Source organism: Gekko japonicus, unplaced genomic scaffold (genome assembly GCF_001447785.1).
Source record: "Gekko japonicus isolate JY-2015 unplaced genomic scaffold, Gekko_japonicus_V1.1 scaffold554, whole genome shotgun sequence".
Classification (NCBI taxonomy): domain Eukaryota; kingdom Metazoa; phylum Chordata; class Lepidosauria; order Squamata; family Gekkonidae; genus Gekko; species Gekko japonicus.
The window spans coordinates 882,453-904,342 of NW_015171520.1; the positions used below are offsets into that span (position 1 = coordinate 882,453).

The 21,890-nt window shown below is 46.6% G+C and overlaps 1 protein-coding gene across 1 annotated transcript in view; it reads left to right on the top strand.

The window, feature by feature from the left end:
- The window catches only part of MUC22 (mucin 22), an 86,902-nt gene that overhangs the window by 55,123 nt on the left and 9,889 nt on the right, over positions 1 to 21,890 (top strand). Inside the window, exons 5-6 of the mRNA XM_015419427.1 lie at positions 13,088 to 13,211; positions 19,435 to 20,682. Coding sequence (XP_015274913.1) covers positions 13,088 to 13,211; positions 19,435 to 20,682 — 1,372 coding nt within the window. The remainder of the gene's footprint in view (positions 1 to 13,087; positions 13,212 to 19,434; positions 20,683 to 21,890) is intronic.

Sequence of the window (21,890 nt, forward strand, 5' to 3'; positions counted from 1 at the left end):
ATGGAGGCCCAGGTGGCGGCCACTGCCAGGTCGGCCTTTTATCATCTTAGGCTGATCAGGCAGTTGGTCCCCTTCCTCAGCCGCGCTGACCTAGCAACAGTGATCCATGCGATGGTCACCTCGAGACTAGACTACTGTAACGCTCTCTACTTGGGGCTGCCCTTGTCTCGGATCCGGAAGCTGCAGCTGGTGCAGAATGCCGCAGCCAGGCTGTTGATGGATCTCCCTAGACGAGAGGACATCCAGCCTGTGCTGAGGACACTGCACTGGCTGCCTATAGCATACCGAGTCCGTTTCAAGGTGCTGGTGCTTACCTTTAAAGCCCTATATGGCCGGGGTCCAACATACCTTCGGGACCGCCTTTCCCCGTATATACCCCAGAGAGCACTACGGTCGGGGTCGCAAAATCTGTTGACCATCCCTGGCCCGAGGGAGGCTAAGTTAGCCATCACCAGGGCCGGAGCCTTTTCAGTGGCGGCCCCTACCTGGTGGAACGAGCTCCCAGAGGAGATCAGGGCCCTGCGGGATCTTTTACAGTTCCGCAGGGCCTGCAAGACGGAGCTCTTCCGCCAGGCATTTAAGTAGGGGCCGCCGCTGTTATAGGCTCATGGTACTGCAGGCTACTGCAGATCATTACACCAACACGGCCTGTGGATTAACAACGATATGGACTGATGACAGAAGCCACTGGTGGACATCAGGGCAATGGCAAGTGATTCTGCAACCTACCATCGAAATGAATTTTAATCTGCCGCCTGCACTTTGTATTCATAATGTTTTATGGTATTTGTATATTATGTATTTTAATGTAATGTAACTAGTATTTTATTGGAAGCCGCCCTGAGCCCGCTTGCGGGGAGGACGGGGTATAAGTTGAATAAAATAAATAGATAATTTTTAAAAATTGCTGCTTAATAGACATATAGATAATTATTTTTCTCCTTTCCCCACTTTCATTTTTGGTCCATTTTGTATGATGAGTTTGGGGTTGCCAGGTCTGTTTTGGAAAATACCTGGAGACTTTGGGGGTGGATCCAGGAGAGGGTGGGGTTTGGGGAGGGAAGGGGCCTCAGCATGGTCCAATGCCATAGAGTCCACCCTTCGGAGCAGCCATTTTCTCCAGGGAAGCTGATCTCTGTCAGCTGGAGATCGGTTGGAAAAGCGGGAGATCTCCAGGCCCCACCTGGAGCCTGGCAACCCTAGATGAGTTTTATGTATATTTTTGTTAAATTTATGGAGTGCTCAGTTTGAATTTTACCACTGAGGAAGGTTTTTAGCCAAAACACGTTTGGGATTGCTTCTTGTATATGGATATAATTTATATCTTTTAAGCTGTATGCAGGGCATTGTTTAAAAGGAAAAAAGAAAAAAAAGAGGTGCCGGAACTCTCAAGAGGGAAATGAAGTTTTCAGTCTGTATACTGAGAACTCATGAACTTTTAAACATTTTAAAAATAATTTTATTCAAGAGGTTCTTGAACTCCGTTCCGGTGCGTTCCTCCAGAAAAAAAGCCCTGGCTGCATGCATATGATTGGACATTTGTCTTTATATTAGGAACAGGTACTTATATGCAGAATCATAGGACTGTGGTTTTTAAATGATATTTTAACACTTTTGAATGTATAATGAAATTATGTATGATATTTTGTACATTAGTACTACATGAGTAATTATACTTTAGTTTTGGTTCCCCCCCCCCCTCAACCTTTTCGGTTACCTTTCAGGAAACAGACTGAACTGACAAGGGCCTGAGTAACAGGATAAACAAAAGAAGGTGTATCTTCATGTTACTCATAGCAGGTGGAATCCATTTCTGCAGGCAGCAGCAGTGGGCACTAGGACAAGTGGCTTCTAAAACATTTTGGTTGCTTTCACACAGAGCTCTTGCTCTGCACCCACCCACCTCCAAAATCCCCCCAAAATACTGCACTGGACTTTTTTGAGTTTCTTCATGACATCATCATACAGTTGTCACCTTTCCAGATTTTTCCTACTTCTGTTCTGCAGTTCCCCAATAGATCTTTCCTCAAAGAGCATACTCCAAAAGGAGGATTGGTCCTGCTCCTGGTGATCTAATTGCTTTCAGTGCCGCTTTAACTTCACTTTCTAGAACTGTAGGTTCTTCTTCTAAAGTCTCTTCTTTGAGGTAGGACTGAGAATTTCTGTACTTGCCTGCCCACATCTGGCTCCATCTCCACCCCATGTCCCCTTACACCCACCTTTCTACCTCTTGTCACTAGAAGGATTTTTGTTTGTTTTCAAACTGATACTAGGTATATTGCTACAGCACATTAGTACAGCGATATCCCTATTATGATTTTTTAATGCAAAAATCCACTGGAGTTTGGGGGGAAGACTGGTCTTTGGAAGCAGATTAGTACTTCATGGGTGATTCCACACTAGACCTTAAATCCTGGTTCAACCCTGTCCCCGAACTTACATTCTACACTACACTTGAGTTCACCCCTGTAATTATCTCGGGGTATTTTTACATTCTATACTACACTCAAGTTCATCCGTGTAATTATCTCGGGGTATTTTTTGTTTCCACATTATGTTGAGATCACCCCAGTTTTGCCCCACACTTGTCCCGGGATAAACAGATGCTGTTATAACTAGGGATAAATGCAAGGTATTGTGTCACGAGTTGAACTCTGATAAAACCAGGTATGAGATCCAAGTGCAGAAAGGACCAATGTCAACTATCAAATGTTGAAAAGTGTTCTACAAATACAAAACAGTAGAGGTTTTGGGCCGGGAAAGGGACGGATCGGGGCCGCAGCAAACGGGTGCGATCCCACAGCAACATCTGGGAACCATTCTCAGCCCGTTCCCAATCCGCCCCTCCCAGCCAAACCCCGCAGCAAAAAACCCCCACCTACTTAAGTGGTTCTTTCCGAAAGGCCGCATCACTGCCGGCCGTGGGATCACCGGCGCGTCTTTCCACCGGTGCATCTCCGGCCCCCGGCCGTACTGCGCATGCTCGAGCATGCACAGTTTGGCAGCCTCCCCCTCCCAATTGTCTCTTCCTCCCCGGCATCTGATCGTGCCGGGGAGCAACGACACCGTGGCTCAGGGGATCGTGGGATCCCGCCGCGGCGTCTCTTTTTTGGTGCGGCTTTTAAAAGCCGCACCTTGGCCAGTGTTTTCCCTGCCATGTGGCAGGGACCAGTGTTTCTTTTCAGCTATCCCATACTTTCAAATGGAAAATATCCTGACATGATATGTATGAAATACTTTCAAAAATCAGTTGTCAAAGACCATGACCCCAACTATGAACAAATTAGTCATGATGACTAAGGGAAAATTCCTAAACTGGTTTGCTTGAAAGCAAGATTGAGGTGGATAGCCGTGTTGGTCTGAAGCAGCAGAACGAAGTTTGAGTCCAGGGGTGGCCTTTAAGACCAACAATGTTTGATACAAGTATAAGCTTTCTTGTGCAAGCACACTTCTGTGCATGCACACGACAGCTTATACCTCGAATAAACCTTTACTGGTCTTAAAGGGGCCACTGGACTCAAACTTTGTTCTGCTGCTGGGAAACGCATCTGCCAAAAATCAAGGTGATTAACAAGACAACAAAGCTGCAAGGACACAGTCATAGGACTCAAACAACTTGAAAGACGATACACCGTTTAAAATACAGTCAAAGAGACTAAATACCCTCTGGAACACAACAGTCTTACCTTCCTGATTGCAGCTAGTGAAGACACCTGCCTCATCCACTCTGGTTGGGCCTCCCAGAGGAGTGGACCCACCACAGAGAACACCTGCAACCTAACTGTCACTAAATCGAACATCTAAGTGAAAGTAACCACCAGGAGAAGGCTGCCTGAAAAGCACAACTGGGGCATGGCAACATGCTAGGAGATAACAGCAACAGCTGGAGATACACAGCAACAGCCTGCTTATCCATTGAGGATGCTGACTGGGGGAATGGGAGTGTCAGGGACAATGGGGGATGCATGGGGAGAGGGAACAGACAATCATGAGCAGAACTTGTGAGAGAAAAGATACTTGGGGAGGGGCATTCACTGTTGCTATTCAATTTTGGTGGTCCTTGTCAATCTAGCTTTGAGACGTGTGCCTATTTCAGGTCATGAATAATAATAATAAACAGCCCCACTGTTTTCAATGAGGTGTAGCCAAGGGGAAAGTGAGGAGGAGCCTTCCAGTTTGCCGGGGCTGGTACAAGCTAGCAGAAGCCGAGTTCTTTTTAGCTGAACACCCCCCCCCCCTTATTTCCTGCAGGTATTTAGGCTGGGCAGGGGCAGAGGCATTCTTGGCAGAGGGATCCTGCAGGCTTGCTGGCATCAAGCTAGCCTTGGCTGAATTCCATCTAGTTGACTTTCTTTCTCCTCTTCCTGCAGATATTTAACCCAGGTGACGCCAAAGGCACAAGCATGGCTCTTAGAGCATGGTTCGTGCCTTGGGACCTGTGAGAGACAGCTTGGCAGACCTGGATCCAGGGGTCATTTCGTAGAAAAAGAGCTAGGGGAACTCATTAGCATAACTCATTAGCATATGCCACACCCCCTGACATCAGGGGCCCGGCGGTGGACATGCAAGGCCGGCGGGAGTGCGAGGAAGCCCCGCCAAGGCTCTCCCTGGCCCCAGGCAGGCAGGGGTGGGGAGAGGCGGGGAGGAAGCAACTTACCCTCCCTCTTCTCCTGCCTCCTCCTGGCTGAATGAGGGCCGGAAGCGGGGCGGCTGGAAGCAGGGGGTGGGGCTTCATCATGTGCCCCGCCCCCCATACCTCACCCGGGGGAACTGCGATCCCCCGCGATCCCCCCCAAATTGACCTCTGCCTGGATCACCACAGATTTGTTTGTCTTTGTAACTGGTGCTTTTTTGTGAGCCACTTTGGCTCCCTCTGGGGAGAAAAGTGGCTTGAAAATTAAAAAAATAAATCTTCGGCATGCTTGCTTGAGAGCAAAACCCAATGAACTCAGTAGGACATACTCCCGAGGAAGCATATATAGGCCTTAATCATATGTATAGGACTTAATCATATGTAACAAACAGCAGGACTGGGACACAAACGCTTGGAAAGAAATATAATAAGATGCAAATATTATTTATTCAGATATGCTTGCATGTATATATTGTCAAGACACGGAAAATATTAAAATTCACAGAACTTTGAGAAAATGAGTAAAGTCATTTCAGCTCCACCAGCATTTCAATACAATACTTGAATAGATTTAGGCTGGTGTAGTTCCACTGAAACCACTACACAAAGACTGGGTATGTTGGAGTGGCTGAAATACAATAAGTAGGTGGCTTATTTCTATACAAGATCTAAGGCTCTGTCAACATGATGGGATTTTTTGCGTGGTTTTTGAAAGTGGATGTGGGGGTAGGATGCTAATCTGGGTTGCAGATTCAGTGCAGGCTGGGTTCACCCTCCTCCCCAATTTTTCCAGAGGTCAGGATGGGAAATGTTCTCAGTGGAGGCTGGTAAGCAGTGAGGTACCACAGGGATCAGTACTCAGTCCGATGCTTTTTAACTTGTTTATTAATGATTTTGAGTTAGGAGTAAGCAGTGAAGTGGCTAAATTTGCAGATGACACGAAGTTGTTCAGGGTGGTGGGAACCAGGGAGGATTGTGAGGCACTCCAAAGGGATCTGTCGAGGATGGGCGAGTGGGCGTCAACGTGGCAAATGGGGTTCAATGTGGCCAAGTGCAAAGTAGTGCACATTGGAGCCAAAAATCCTAAATATAAATACACATTGATGGGGTCCGAACTGGCAGAGACTGACCAAGAGAAAGATCTTGGAGTTCTAGTAGTTAACTCAATGAAAATGTCGAGACAGTGTGCAACTGCTATAAAAAAGGCCAATGCTATGCTGGGGATTATTAGGAAGAGAGTTGAAAACAAATCAGCCAATATCATAATGCCCCTGTATAAATCAACCTCATTTGGAGTACTGTGTACAGTTTTGGTCACCACACCTCAAAAAGGATATTATAGCCTTGGAAAAAGTGCAGAAAAGGGCAACTAGAATGATAAAAGGGTTGGAACACTTTCCCTATGAAAAAAAGGTTAAAATGCTTGGGGCTCTTTAGCTTGGAGAAATGACGGCTGAGGGGTGACATGACCGAAGTTTATAAGATTATGCATGGGATAGAGCAGGTTGAGAAAGAAGTACTTTTCTCCCTTTCCCACAATACAAGAACTCGTGGGCACTCAATGAAATTGCTGAGCAGTCGCGTTAGAACAGATAAAGGAAGTACTTCTTCACCCAAAGAGTGATTAACACATGGAATTCACTGCCACAGGAGATGGAGGCAGCTACAAGCATGGACGGCTTCAAGAGGGAATTATATAAGCATAAGGAGCAGAAGTCCATCAGTGGCTATTAGCCATAAGGTCAGGGCCGTAGCTAACCCCTTCCCTGTTGGGGGCCCTGGGGAAAGGGGGGCGGAGTGTGTGTGCGCACCGCACACACATCACCCGGAAGCGAGACGGGGGAGGCAGGCCAGCGAGCGAGCGCGCATGGCAGACGCAGCTCCGACTGGCCGGGCGGAGCCTGACAGGCTCCTTCTTTCCCCTTCCGCGAGGCGGCAGCAATAAGCGGGGGAGGGGGAGCCAAGGGCTGGGCATGAGTGGATCCCACACACACACACACACAGCCCATCCACTTGGCAGCTCCACCCCCACCCCTCCCTCCCGATCCTCTGCTCCCCGGGGGGCTTGGCTGGTGCAGTCGGGATCAGCAGCGACGCGCCAGCCCGCCTCTCTTCGCCCCCCTCGAGTCAGCCGCACTGAGGCGCAGGAGGTGGCAGAAGAGCGGCCAGAGCGCGGCGAGGGGAGAGTCCGAAGGCACCTACTCGCCTGGTCACGGCTTTAAAGAAGCCCCGCGCGCGCTGGGCTGCAGGCAGGCGCCACCGAGTGGCCCGGGCGCGGGAGGAGGGGGCGTCCATCCTGAGCGAAGCCCCCTGGGATGCCCCCTCCTCCCGCGCCCGGGCCACTCGGCGGCGCCTGCCTGCAGCCCAGCCCGAGTTGCTGCATGACTGAGTGAGCTCCCGTCTCTAGTTCCAGCTCCTGCCAACCTAGCAGTTCGAAAGCAAGAAATTGCAAGTAGATAAATAGGTACCACTTCAGTGGGAAGGTAACAGCATTCCATGCACCTTGGTGTTTAGTCATGCCAGCCACATGATCACGGAAACGTCTTCGAACAGCGCTGGCTCTTTGGCTTTGAAACCGAGATGAGCACTGCAACCCTAGAGTCGGATTTGACTGCCTTTTGAGCAAGGGAACCTTTACCTTTACCTTATAGATAGGAACTCTGAGGCTGGGGAACGTGATGCACTGTATTCTTGGTGCTGGAGGGGGCAACAGTGGGAAGGCTTCTAGTGTCTTGGCTCCACTGCTGGACCGCCTGATGGCACCTGGTATTTTTGGCCACTGTGTGACAGAGTGTTGGACTAGTTGGGCCATTGGCCTGATACAACATTGGCTTCTCTTATGTTCTTATGTTCTTTGCTAGGGTTGCCAACTCTGGGTTGGGAAATACCTGGAGATTTGGGGGTGAAGCCTGGGAATGGTGGGATTGGAGGAAGGGAGGGATCTCAGCAAGGTATAATTCCATAGATTCCATCCTCCAAAGCAGCCATTTTCTCCAGGGGGACTCATCTCTGTCACTTGGAGATCAATTCTAATTCCAGGTAATCGTAGGGTTGCCAACTCTGGATTGGGAAATACCTGGAGATTTGGAGAAGGTGGAGCTCGGGCAGGGCATGGTTTGGAGAGCGGAGGGACCTCAGCTGCATATAATGCCATAGTATTCAAAGGAGCCATTTTCTCCAGGATCCATCCCCAAATCTCCAGGAGCTTCCCAACCTGGATCTGGCAATCTTACCTACCCCCAACCCCTGCCAGTGGCCAAGGGGAACCTGGAAACCCTAATTCCCCCTCCCCCCATGACATAGTTCCATTATAGACCAGGGCACCCCAGCGCTTTTAGTAAGCCCGAAAAGTATCTGTGTTAGAATCAAAAACACATTATAACACAATCAAAATGAAGTGCATACTGACATATTTTAAATAGAGAACATTATAAAGTGACAAGCATGTTAAATAAAGTACAAAAGGCTTTAACAGCTGTTACATGAAGTAAAATGCTAAAGTGCAGAAATAGTTAACGACTTGCTCCGGAATGTCCAGTGTCGTTTCGATGTTTCTTCTTCTGAAAAAAGTTTTGTATACAACTTTTTCCAGTTCTTGTCTACAGTAATTGATACAGAATCTGATGATTACATATTTCTTAATCCAAATCACAGCACAATTGTCTAGCCCCAGTTAGAGATTTAAAAGCGGAATACCTTGCAAGTGAAATGGATGTGGTTTATAGAACCTATTCCATTTATATCAAGAAAAATAATCTGCCTGGGGAGATAATGGTTAGATTCTCGAAGAGACATGTGAGGGATCAAATCCTGAAAGCAACTACAGGTATGCCCTTAAAAATTGGAGGCAATATTATCAGGATTTTAAAAGATATTCCATTTGAAATAAGAAAGAAGAGGAAGAAGTATAGACTTGATTTCATTTTGACAAACGAACAGTATTCCTTACAGATGGTTGACCCCCGAAGGTGTCATTTTCAAACTGCAGGATAAAAAAGAAAAGATTGACTCTGTTTCTAAAGCACGAGAGTTCCTGAGACTGCAACTGGGAGACTCCGGTGTGGACAGCAAGGAAGAAGAAGAAGACAGCAAGCCTAGTGATGAAATGGATTCTGCTACTTCCAATGAGGACTCTGTCTTCAAAAAGGTGGCGGCAGTCCCTAAATGAGAATACCAATTAAGGATTAGAAAAGACAAAACAAAATGAAGGCTGAAGAACTCTGAATGTTGCCTTAAAGCTTTTTTATTGTTAATGATGCTTTTAACTTTAACAGTTAAAATGGTTTTAAAGAAATAATATAGCTTGATTGACTATGTTCAATGTAATCATAGCACTTTAGACTAACACTGATACAAGCTGTTGTAATGATCTGCTATACTTGGGTTTTTAGTTTGCTTTCCTTTCCTTTCTCCCATAGATGTAGTTTTCCCCTCCCTTTTTTCTGTTGTAGTTTATAGAAAAATGCAATAAAAAAAATCCCCTCTGGGGGCTTAAAAAACAAATCACAGCGCAATTGCGAGGAAAATTCTAGTTGGGCAGAATACAATCATCAGATTCTGTATCAATTACTGTAGACAAGAACTGGAAAAAGTTGTATACAAAACTTTTTTCAGAAGAAGAAACATCGAAACGACACTGGACATTCCGGAGCAAGTCGTTAACTATTTCTGCACTTTAGCATTTTACTCCATGTAACAGCTATTACAGCCTTTTGTATTATAAAGTAACGTGCTTGTCACTTCATAATGGTTTCTATTTAAAATATGTCAGTATGCACTCCACTTTGATTGTATTATAATGTGTCTTTGATTCTAGCACAACTATCACAGCTGTCCTTCAGTATCTTCTATACTGTGTAATTTTTCTGGCTGTTTTAATCGAGAAGTATCTGTGGCAGATCCATTCCTGAATCTTCCAACCTCATGTCTAATTTGTCCCTTTGTTTCCCCGCTCCCTATGATTGGTTTCCTTTGCGACTTGGCTGGATCTGGTTTTGAGGTGGTGCCAGATGTCTTAGCCCCCAGACATCCGTCTTCCCATGCCCTCCCTAGGGTGCAGCTCTCCTTCCTGATCTGGTGGAAGATCAGGGCAAGCCTGTCGCAAATCACTTGTCAGTCAGGAAAAAATGGTCTTACAGGGATATTATTAAGAGAAACTAATGAGTGAGCAAGGCAATGTCTCAGCTACAAGGAAGGATATATATTTCTTCCTTCTTCAGTATATTTCTTAGATGTCAGCTCTGAACTAGGTATGACCTCAGTAAGTCACATCACTTCTATTCACCTCTGGATATTTGTCAGCTTTTCCTCCTTTCTGATTTGTGTGTGGAGTGGATATTCTTTGTGTATGTGTGAATTCAATAACCACATAAGGAAGCCTCCTCTCTCCTTTCTCCAACAGTTGCTCTGGATTCCATCAATGATTGTGTTAATGATCAGAGTTCATTTACCCACAGATACAATAGCAGCACGTAACCCTGGGGTCTATAACAAGCCCTTGCAAGAACAGAAGCTCGAGGCAGAGCCAGCGTGTAGACTTATAGTAACTTTAAGAAGGCAGAACATTGAGCGGCAATAAAATAATGTGGAACTGCAGTAGTCTAAGCCCATTTAAATCAACTGGAGTAACTTTGTATAGCTCTGACATGGATGGCCCAGGCTAGCTCGATCTTGTCAGATCTTGGAAGGCTAAGCAGGGTCAGCCCTGATTCGTGCTTGGATGGGAGACCGCCAAGGAAGTCGAGGGTTGCTATGCAGAGGCAGGCAATGGCAAACCACCTCCGAACATCTCTTGCTTTGAAAATCCTACGAGGTTGCCATAAGTCAGCTGCGACTTGATGGTACTTTCCACCAGCTCTGTATAAGATTTCACTGTGTAGCCCTGACCTGGATAGCCCAAGCAAGCCCAATCTCATCAGATCTCAGAAGCTAGGCAGGGTTGACTGTGGTTAGTAACTGAATGGGAGACCTCCTTGGAATACCAGAGCCAGGAGGCGGGGGCAGGCTTTATGCAGCCATTTCTTCGATTATCCTCCAGGCCCCCCAGTAGGGGTCAGTCACCAGAGGTCAACGTGACTTCCAGGCAAAGACACACACATACAGAAAAGATCTGATCACATTAAGGTAATTAAGTTTTCTAAAGGAGCTATGATGGTTTTTTTTTGCTAATACCCCCCTCCCTCTGTAGGTTCCACTGTGTTATGCCTCAGGGGACTGGTTAGGCTGAAATAGGAGGGAGGGATTTAAAAAAAACCTTAAGGGAACTTATTCTTTTTAAATACATGGTTGGATCCAGGCAACTATCAGCAGAAAGGAATAAAAGCAGATATCACAAAGAATTCAAGGTTACTATCCATAAAGGGGGGGGGAATCTACCCATCTACCAAAATATGACAACCTTGGTCCTAATTCATGTGGCTTGCCTTTGTGTTGGGCCCAGAAACAGTTAATATGGCTCTATGGAACCTGGTGAGATGTGATCCTGGTCGTTAGTCTGCCTATGATCCCGTGTATCAACTGCATTTCTCTTGCTGTCTCACCCTCTTGGGAGCATGTGATCCTTCTCTGCCCAAGCTGGGGGCTTTTTAGTTGTGATTTATAGGGTTGCCTTCTTCTGGAAATTGGGGAGCAGTAGGTGGGGAGGATGGACCACCTGGACATTGACAACCCAACTTCCCTATCACGTGACAAGGATAAGTGCAGAGTTCTACATCTGGGTAACAAAAAAGAGAAACAGGCATACTGGATAGGGAATATACTTCTGGGGTACAGGTGGGTAAATATGAGCAGTCAGTGTGATGCAGTGGCAAAAAAAGCTAATGTGGTCTTGGGGTGTATCAAGTGAGGCATAATATCCAAATCACAAGATGTGATAGTCCCGCTATACACTTCATTGGTCACGCCACACCTGGAGTACCATGTTCAGTTCTGGAGGCCTCTTCACTTCAAAAGGGACGTGGACAGAATGGAGTGGGCGCAGAAGGGAGCGATGAGGATGATCAGGGGCCTGGAGACCAAGCCCTATGAGGAAAGGCTGAGGGACTTGGGAATGTTCAGACTGGAGAAGTGGAGGCTGTGGGGTGACATGATTGCTCTCCATAAGTATTTGAAGGGCTGTCATTTAGAGAAAGGCAGGGAGCTGTTCCTGTTGGGACCTGAGGAGAAGACTTGTGATAATGGGTTTAAATTACGGGCAGAAAGAGATTGGCAGGATATTAGGAAAACTTCTTTACAGTAAGTGTAGTTTAGCAGTGGAATCAGAGCCATTTAAAACCCTGCTTTCTGCTTTTCATGAACTGCCACAAATTGCCTTAAAATTTGTGGAAGCTCGTGGTGGCGCTTTAGTTTTTAAAATTCTGTTAAAAATAATTTATTGTAAAAAAATTAACATACCATGGAGAAATACAAGGACCATGAAAAGTAGAAGTTGAGTTGAGACTATACACTGAAATAACCTTAACATTATCAATAGAAGGGACAGAAATTTTAAATATTGGATGCAGTGAGAATCACCTAAAATGAGATATCCAGTTATAAACACATTTCATTCTCCAGGGAAGGCATACCAGCTTCACAGGAAAAAAAACAGTTAAAAAGAGAACCAAAATCTATAATCTTTTTTCCATGCTAGGATGCCTCTGACTTCTAAATAATCAAAGACAGGATTCCAGGTGTCTTCATAGCTACTTCATTGCATGCTATGTTGCGAAGTGGCAGCTCTTTTGTTCATAAACATTGCTTCATGTAACACAGTCTGACCAAAATTTGTAACAAACTTTAGTTCATGTGCTGGTTTGTGCCCATCCTTAATTAAGACTTGAAGAGGTTTAAACTACGTTTCATTTAAGGGGCCCCATAACATTACCCCCTCAAATGGTGACTTAGTAATTTTAGTTTTTTACAAATTGTACCTAGATTGCCCCTCAAAATATAAGGCCCTAAAAGGTGGTTTACATAGATTGTGCAGCTCTGCTGCTGCTTAGAAAAAAAGGGGTTTTATCCTGCCCTGTCCAGTAGCAGCTAATCTAATCTCTCTCTCTCTGCATGTTGACTGGTACATCATTCTGGTATGTAGCCAGTATCGAGAGTTTGTGAGATATTTGATTTGTTATTCTGTACACATTAGTTTTATATTTGGAATTGAATGGTTCACACTTGATCTCAAAGGATGAAAAAGAACCAAATAAACAGTTTCTCCTTGGCTGTAAAAGTATTCCACTCCTTTTGCTGAAAAGGAATACCTTGCTGCTTTTGTCATGAATCCTACTGAGGAAGATTAATCATGCATGCTCTTCTGAATACTCATGTTCAGCCCTACCCATTAATGGACTTATCAAAATGACATGAATTATGTGAGCCACACCTTCTTCCCCCGAAGTGGCATACATTTGATCTTACCCACCTTTATAAAGCGGCAATGTAGTAATGACACTCATTTTGTGACAAAGTGTGTGAATAGGAACAGAGATTCCAGAGCATCACACTTCACTGAAGTCTTCCATCGCTCCAATGGACAACCTACGAAAACTTCCCAAATATGCTTTATGGATTATTTTGCCTTTGTGCCTCACCTTGAAAGGTAAGAAAGGATTTCAAATGTATTTGTTGATTTATTTAAAACCTTTATTCGTGCCTTTCTCCCTTGCAGAACTCAAGGTGGCTTAAAATATAAATAAAACATAAAAAACAAAAACCAGTAATTATAAGAACCCATAAAAAGTAATTATTTAATCACACCAATTATGACTGCCAATAAATAAAAACTAAGTCATATGCAGTCCTAAATAAGTCTTCAACTGCCTCCTGAGGATCGACAGCGAGGGGGCCAGCTGCACCTACCTAGTGAGGTTCAGAGGTCATTTCGGGGGGGATCGCGGGGGATCACAGTTCCCCCGGGTGAGGTGCGAGGGGGCGGGGCACACGACGAAGCCCCGTCCCTTGCTTCCGGCCGCCCCGCTTCCGGCCCTCATTCAGCCAGGAGGAGGCAGGAGAAGAGGGAGGGTAAGTTGCTTCCTCCCCGCCTCTCCCCACCCCTGCCTGCCTGGGGCCAGGGAGGGCCTTCGCGGGGCTTCCTCGCACTCCCGCCGGCCTTGCAGGTCCACCGCCGGGCTCCTGATGTCAGGGGGTGTGGCATATGCTAATGAGTTATGCTAATGAGTTCCCCTAGCTCCTTTTCTACGAAATGACCCCTGGTGAGGTTGGTCCATAATTGTGGGGCTGCCACTGAAAAGGCTCTCTCTTGTGTACTTGTCAGATGAGCTTCTTTGATTGGTGGAACAGCCAGAAGGGACTCTCCCTGCGATCTTAATTCCTGGGCAGGAACGTATGGGAAAAGAAAGTCCTTCAGATACCCCTGTCCCTAGGAATTCTCCCAAACTCTATAGTTTTTACTATAGAGTTTGAGGGGAGTCCTAGAGCATTACTTCTACCAATCCATTGTGCGAGGACAGGGGCTGGGGTGGTGGGATGTGGCAGACAGCCAGGAAGGCCTACGTTTAAGTGAATTTCCTGCATTGTACAAGGGGTTGGACTAGATGACCCTGGAGGTCTCTTCCAGCTCTATGATTCTAAGTGAATTGATCCTCGGGCTCTAGCTGTACATTGCTATAGCAGACCTTGTTTTCATTTTTCTCCCATCCAAATTTATTGCATTGTTTATTTGATGTCCCATCCTGTTGACTGTATTGATTTACACTGTGTAATTCACCTTGAGTCTCAGTGAGAAAGGCAGACTATAAATAATGTAAATAAATAAAAAAGAATAAATTTAGCAGTTGCTGTAAACTACAGGAATGGAAGAACTGCCTCTGGGGAGAGGGGGACAGGAAACAGGGAGATTTGGCCCTGGCCTAGGTTGATTTACCAAGATATGCTGTAGTTATTTTTCCTGTTTTAAGATCTATAATAAACAGGGGTCATTTCGTAGAAAAAGAGGTGCAGGAGCTCATTAGCATAACTCATTAGGTTAACTTATTTGCATATGCCACACCCCCTGATGTCACCGGAAGTGTGTCAGAAGGCAACACCCACCGCTTAGGCTCCACTGGACTGTTTTGGATTGCTAGCTTTTTTGGGGGGGGGGACGTGCAGATCTGTCGTCACAGAGGAGGGAGAGCTTGTACCTGAACAAAACTTGGTCTTAAAGGTGCCACTGGACTGTTTTGGGCTGGGGGGCTCTGCAACTTACCTGACTGCTTCTTGCTCTGACTGAGGGCTGCTGGGAGCAGGGGGTGGGGCTTGTTGCATGTGCCCGCCCCCTGGGCTCCTTACTGCCGGAGCTCTGCTCCTGTGCGCTCCTGCAGGAATAAACTTAATACCTACATGCTTGATATAACAGTTGGCCACTGTGAGAAACAATGCTGGACTAGATGCACCACTGACCTGATCAAGCAGGGGTCTTCTTATGTCCTTATTACAAAGATGATTGCATGTGAGTACATGAGCATAATGTCACATACACAAGATCACATTCTTTCTCTTAATTAAGTATATCAGCCTAATTGTCACCACTAGTGAGGCCAGGCCTCCACCTGGCGGCCCAGAGGGAATATGGAGGAGGGATAGGTCCGCCATTTTGATGCTGGTGTACAACGTCAAATCTGGTAGAATCCAGAAGTGATGTCATGATGTCAGGAGTGACACTTTAGGATTCGCCAAAATTCTATGGTTTCCAGTACCCCAAATTTCCCCCACTGGTCTTTGAGGCACCAGTGGGCAATGGAGGGGACACATAGCAGGAGACCTGGTAAGCCTAGTCGCCACTTAGTTCTGCACTAATAACACACAGTGCAGATCATGATGGGGAAAGTTTACCCTTCCACTACCACTCCAATAGTTTTATCCTCCCCCGCCCCCCGCCTCACTGAGCATGTATGCATGATTGGTATGGATGGGATAGCATTGAGTGAAGCTGCACCGGCACAACAGCTGCCAGGAACAGAAGATCATCAAACCAAGCTACAATATTGAAAACAATAAAGACTAAGGTTGCTTCCACAGGCAGATTTTTCTCTGTATGGAAAGCAGATATCCCCTATGTTAAAGGGGGCATCAGGTCTCCTTCTATAGGAGGAGACCTGTTGGCTTGGACCTCCATCATTCTCCACCACCATTTGACAGGCTGACAGGGAGAAATGGGGGGGGGGCTGTTTAGCACCATGCCAAGATGTGACAGCACTTCCTGCACAAAAATGGAAATGACATCGTCTGAACATTCTGAACATGACTTCTGGTGTCTTTGGGGGTTTTCCCTTTCAACCAGGTTAAAAATAAACCTGTTTTAATTTGGCCGAGTGGCTGTGGAGGAGTGTTCATGGTGGAGGTATATCAGGAGTTAAGCTTCCCTTTCAAAATACCACAGGGCAGCTCACTTCTCTGCACTTTCCTCTTCTTTTAGTCCTTTAAAGGGCCATTCCCCCTTCTCTACTAAACCATGCTGTAGTGCTATACCACACCTTGGCCCCGTTCATACGAGCCCATTTGGGCCGGGAGCGGGACGGAACGGGAGCGGAGCAAACCGGCACGATCCCACCTCAACATCTGGGGAGCGTGCCGGATCCGTCCCGCTTCCGTCCCTTCCAGCATTGCTCCACGGCAAAAAAGAACCACCTCCCGAGGTGGTTCTTTCCGAAGGGCCGCAGCAACGCTGGCCGTGGGATCGCCGGCGCGTCCTTGCGCCGGCGCATCCCCGGCTCCTGGCCGAACTGCGCATGTGTGAGCATGCGCAGTTCGCCAGGCTCCCCTTCCCACCGCCGCGTTCTCCCCGGCATCTGATCGTGCCGGGGAGCGTTGCGACGCGGCTCGGGGGGTCTGTGAGATCCCGCCGCGCCGTCCCAACTTTGCCGCGGCTCACTTTAGCCGCGGTACTAGCACCTAATTCCCTGCCGTGTGGCAGGGACCCTTGTTAAGCATCCACACCTTGTTACCACATCTTAAGCTATACCACACCTTGTTAAGCTTCCCTTTCAAAATAGCACAGGGCAGCTCACTTCTGTGCACTTTCCCCTTCTTTTAGTCCTTTAAAGGGCCATTCCCCATTCTCTACTAAACCATGCTGTAGTGCTATACCACACCTTGTCAGGGAAAGTTAGGGGAAAGGCATTCTGGGCCATGTGGGGGCCTGATATAGAGCTGCCCATGACCTGACAACTGGTGGGGCTGGGGAGTTGGGAATTTGCATGGGGGTTCCATCAGAAACCCTCCAGTACAATGACATCACTTCTGGTATGACTCAGAAATGACGTTATCTCCCCAGGGTGATGGTCTAGCATTGGCCCCCAAACCCAGAGTTTGGGACAAACACAAGAGAGTCATCAGGAGTGACGACATAACTTCCAGGTCATATAGGAAGCAATGTCATCATGGCAGGGATGCTGATAGAGCCCTCTAGGGTTGCCAGGTCCCTACCTCTTTCCAGCAGGGGGGAGGATGGGAGAGAAGTGTGCACTTCTCTGATACCATAGAGTTTTCAGGCCAAATGCTAGAGCATCCCCCCCCCGGCAACATGTCCAGTGCAATGATGTCACCTCTGGGTGATGTCATTGTGCCGAGCATGTCAGCCTGATCCAGGCACTTTGGGGGCAGGGTTCTCCCCACCAACCGGATCCAGGCCGGTGGGTCAGGGGGGCCTAGAGTGGGCAAATCCCCACCTCCCTGGGGGATCTGGCAGCCCTAACCCCCTCCCATTTCACCCTGAATTCCCTCCCCCCAGCTGAGCAGTGGCAGGCAACAGGAGCTGAGGGACAGGACATCTCCGACTCTTGGTGTGCAGCTGGCACTGGCAACCCTCGCTTGATGAAACTGCTGTTGCATCTAGGCTTTTGCACAGATGCGACAAGAAAAAGGGGAGGAGCAGAAATGGGGCAACAGCACTAGGGAGTGGCATGGGAATAGTCAGGCATGAGTGCTGTTCCCAGTCACTCCTGTGCTATTAGCTGCCGCCGCCACCACCACCATGTTGGGATGCACTTTCAGGACCCCAAGAGGACAGAGTCTAACTGCAAAGGTCTGTATTAACCATGTTTCTAGGATCATTAGTCCTCTCACTTTGTTTTCAGGAATGTTTAACCCTCTAAGAATGAATGTAACACTAAACAAACAAAGATTAAGACGAGATGCCATTTCAAAAAGAAAGCAGAAAATCTCACAGGAAAGTTTTCACAATACTTGAAACTCGATATGTTTCAGAAGAGAACAAGGTTGGCTCTCCCACATTAGGGAGTGTGCAGCACTCAGGGTTCAGGTATGGGCAGGGCCGTGTGTGCGCACACTGTGGTATTGCTGGACTGCAGGAAAAAGGCACAATGCAGTATTGACCATAGAAATCATCTATCACTTTGGGAAAGAAGTTCCTAGTATTTGTGGCTGGGAAGTAGGGCTGCCAGATCCTTCCCGGCCACCAGCAGGGGGTGGGGGTGGTTGTGGTTGTTTTGCCAGATCCAGGATGGTAAATTCCTGGAGATTTGGGGGTGGAGCCTGAGGAGGACAGGGACCTCAGTGGGGTACAGTCCCATAGATTCCACCCTCCAAAGCACCCATTTTCTCCAGAGGAACTGATCTCTGTACTCTGGAGAGGAACTGGAATTCTGGGGGATCCCCAGGTCTCACCTGGAGGCTGGCATCCCTACCGTGAAGAAAATGTGTGAGTAATCCCTGCTGAAATCTCAGGAGTCAGAAGGGTACTTGAAAAAAAGTCTCAAGTAGCATTCAAAATTCCTGCCCCATAGCAAACTCAGAAGAATGTAGGCAAAGTCGTGGAAATTACGGCAGAAACTACGAAAAGCAGCAGTCAATGCACACATTTGATTAACTTTCTTAATTTACGCAGGTTGCAGAATTTAGCTGTCTTAGCTTAGAATCTCGATTGCCTGAGCACAGAATCTTAGGAGCAGGTGTGACGGGTGGGGGTGGGGAGTTCCTTCCCATGTCATACATCCTGTCAAAGGAGAACTTCCCATGTTACAGCTAAGCAATAATGCTAAAAGCCAAAATGGGAGCACGGTTCAGTATTCTGAGCAATGAAGTACTCCTCAGGTCAACGATAAGCATTTACCCAGCATGCTGCCTGATTGTTCTGGGTTTTAATCTATCCTAGCTTTCTTCACTGTGGTGTCCTCCACATGGAAACAGGTTTGGGTGGCTGCAGCTGCCAATATAGCACAGTGGCAATGGAGCTCCTACATAGATTTCCCCACATTTTCACTGCCCCAGACCCCCGACAGAGGCCATTTCCCCCCTCCCCATACCACTTTTCATTTATATCCCCCAAGCCAAAAGGGGATAGAAACTGACCAAAAAAAGAAAGAAAGTTTGGAATTCTGCAAACCTGGTAGACCTTCTGTTAAACATTATACAATATAACAATATTCAACTATCATTTTTTAAAAAATTTTTTTCTGGTGACAGGAAGGGAAATGGCTGCTATAGCGACTGGGGCAGGGGAAATAGTAGCCATGTAGGGGGACTGATAACATCTTAACTGTCCTGCCCATACAGCAGTCACCCAGGCTTTGTGGTGATGCTTCCCAAAAGTTCATAGTAAAGCACAGATGGGAAATATCAGAGGAAAGCCAGACAAACCCCAGGAGATGAATGAATGCAACACAATGCTGTGGGAAGCAGGAGGGGGAAAAAAAACTGCTGTCAAACGGCAATGAACCTGGAACATATTACATGTGTGGAAAAGTTCACCAGCAAAGCAGATGCTAAAAGGAAGGATATCTATCTACACATAGAAATTCAGGGCAAGGTAAAGACAGTTACACTTTCTAAATATTTTCCTATATTTTCTTTGTATTTGGCAGGAACCACTCCTGTGTTAGGTTCCAGTACCCCTGCTGCGCCTCTGTCGAGTGCTCTAGCAGCAACTTCCAGTGCTCCTTCTGCCTCTACTACAGTTGGCTCCACTATTGCACCAGGCTCAAGCACTGCTGTTCCTGGGTCAAGTACGCCTGCATCAAACCCCAGTGGTCCTTCTGCCTCTACCACAGCTGGCTCCACTATTGCACCAGGCTCAAGGACTGCTGTTCCTGGGTCTAGTACGCCTGCATCAAACCCCAGTGGTCCTTCTGCCTCTACCACAGCTGGCTCCACTATTGCACCAGGCTCAACCACTGCTGTTCCTGGGTCTAGTATGCCTGCATCAAACCCCAGTGGTCCTTCTGCCTCTACCACAGCTGGCTCCACTATTGCACCAAGCTCAAACACTGCTGTTCCTGGGTCTAGTATGCCTGCATCAAACCCCAGTGGTCCTTCTGCCTCTACCACAGCTGGCTCCAGTTTTGCACCAAGCTCAAGCACTGCTGTTCCTGGGTCAAGTACGCCTGCGGCAAACCCCAGTGGTCCTTCTGCCTCTACCACAGCTGGCTCCACTATTGCACCAGGCTCAACCACTGCTGTTCCTGGGTCTAGTACGCCTGCATCAAAACCCAGTGGTCCTTCTGCCTCTACCACAGCTGGCTCCACTATTGCAACAAGCTCAAGCACTGCTGTTCCTGGGTCAACTACGCCTGCGGCAAACCCCAGTGGTCCTTCTGCCTCTACCACAGCTGACTCCACTTTTGCACCAGGATCAAGCGCTGCTTTTCCTGGGTCAAGTATGCCTGTGACAAACTCCAGTGGTCCTTCTGCCTCTACCACTGCTGGCTCCACTATTGCACCAGGCTCAAGGACTGCTGTTCCTGGGTCTAGTACGCCTGCAGCAAACCCCAGTGGTCCTTCTGCCTCTAACACAGCTGGCTCCACTATTGCAACAAGCTCAAGCACTGCTGTTCCTGGGTCAACTACGCCTGCGGCAAACCCCAGTGGTCCTTCTGCCTCTACCACAGCTGACTCCACTTTTGCACCAGGATCAAGCGCTGCTTTTCCTGGGTCAAGTATGCCTGCGGCAAACCCCAGTGGTCCTTCTGCCTCTACAACAGCTGGCTCCACTATTGCACCAGGATCAAGCACTGCTGTTCCTGGGTCTAGTATGCCTGTGGCAAACTCCAGTGTTCCTTCTGCCTCTACTACAGCAGGGTCCACTATCACCACTAACTCAACACCCAGTACAGGTGTGTTTACTTTAGAAGACGTCACCTAAAATCCTCATGTAATAGTTTCAACAGCATTTTTTGCAGATAGAAAATTACTATTTCAGAGAGAAAGCTTTAGCCCCATCTTCTCTTGGACATGTTATTCCCCTACATGCAGGCATTTTAAAAAATAGGTGCTTATTCTTCTTCTTTTTTTGGTAAACAAAGTTTTTATTTTCATAGGAATTCGACATTTGACATTCAATCATTTACACTTTTCCATTGTTTACCCCATTCCTGTTTCCTCCCTTCCCCTCTGTGGCTTCCCGCAATGCTTCCCCCCCAACTCCACCTTGCTATACTTCACCCATTATATCATTTTCTTATTGTTACAATCTCAAGATAACATCATTTGACTTAATATTGATCTAAACATATTAAATTTTGTTTCACATCCCAGTTCTTTTCCAGATATATTTTAAAGTCACTCCATTCTTCAAAAAACACGTCTTCTTCTTTGTTATTCAACTTTTTTGTAATTTTATCCATTTCAGCCATGAACAGAACTTTTTGTATTCAGTCTCCAATCTCTGGTACTTTCTCTGTTTTCCAGCATTGTGCATAAATCATTCTCGCTGTTGTTATTAAGTACCAGAGTAAAGTCTTTTTAGTCGTATTGACTTCTTCCATTTTAAGTCCCAAAAGCAGAATTTCCGGTGCTTTTTTGAAAGAGCATTTCAGTATTTTTTGCATTTCAATGTGGACTTTTGTCCAAAAGTCTACAGCTTTCTCACAAGTCCACCACATATGGTAAAATGAGCCCTCATGGTTCTTACATTTCCAACATTTATTTGACATATTCTGGTTCATATTTGCAATTTTCTTTGGAGTCATGTACCATCTATACATCATTTTATAACTTCTCTCTAACATTGGTACATGTCGATATCTTAATGGAATTTTTCCACAAATACTCCCAGGTTTCCATAGACACTTCCTTGTTCATATTTATTGCCCATTTTATCATTTGCTCTTTCACAGTTTCATCTTCCGTATACCATTTTAACAACACTTTGTACATTTGAGAGATATTTGTTCCCCCTCCACTCTCCCAAACATTTTCCATTTCATTTTTTTCCTCTCTAAAACCATAATTTTTCTTATCTAATCTAAAAAGATCATGAATTTGCATATATTTCAGCCACTCGTATTCATATTGTATTTCATTCTGCTTTTTCAATACCCAT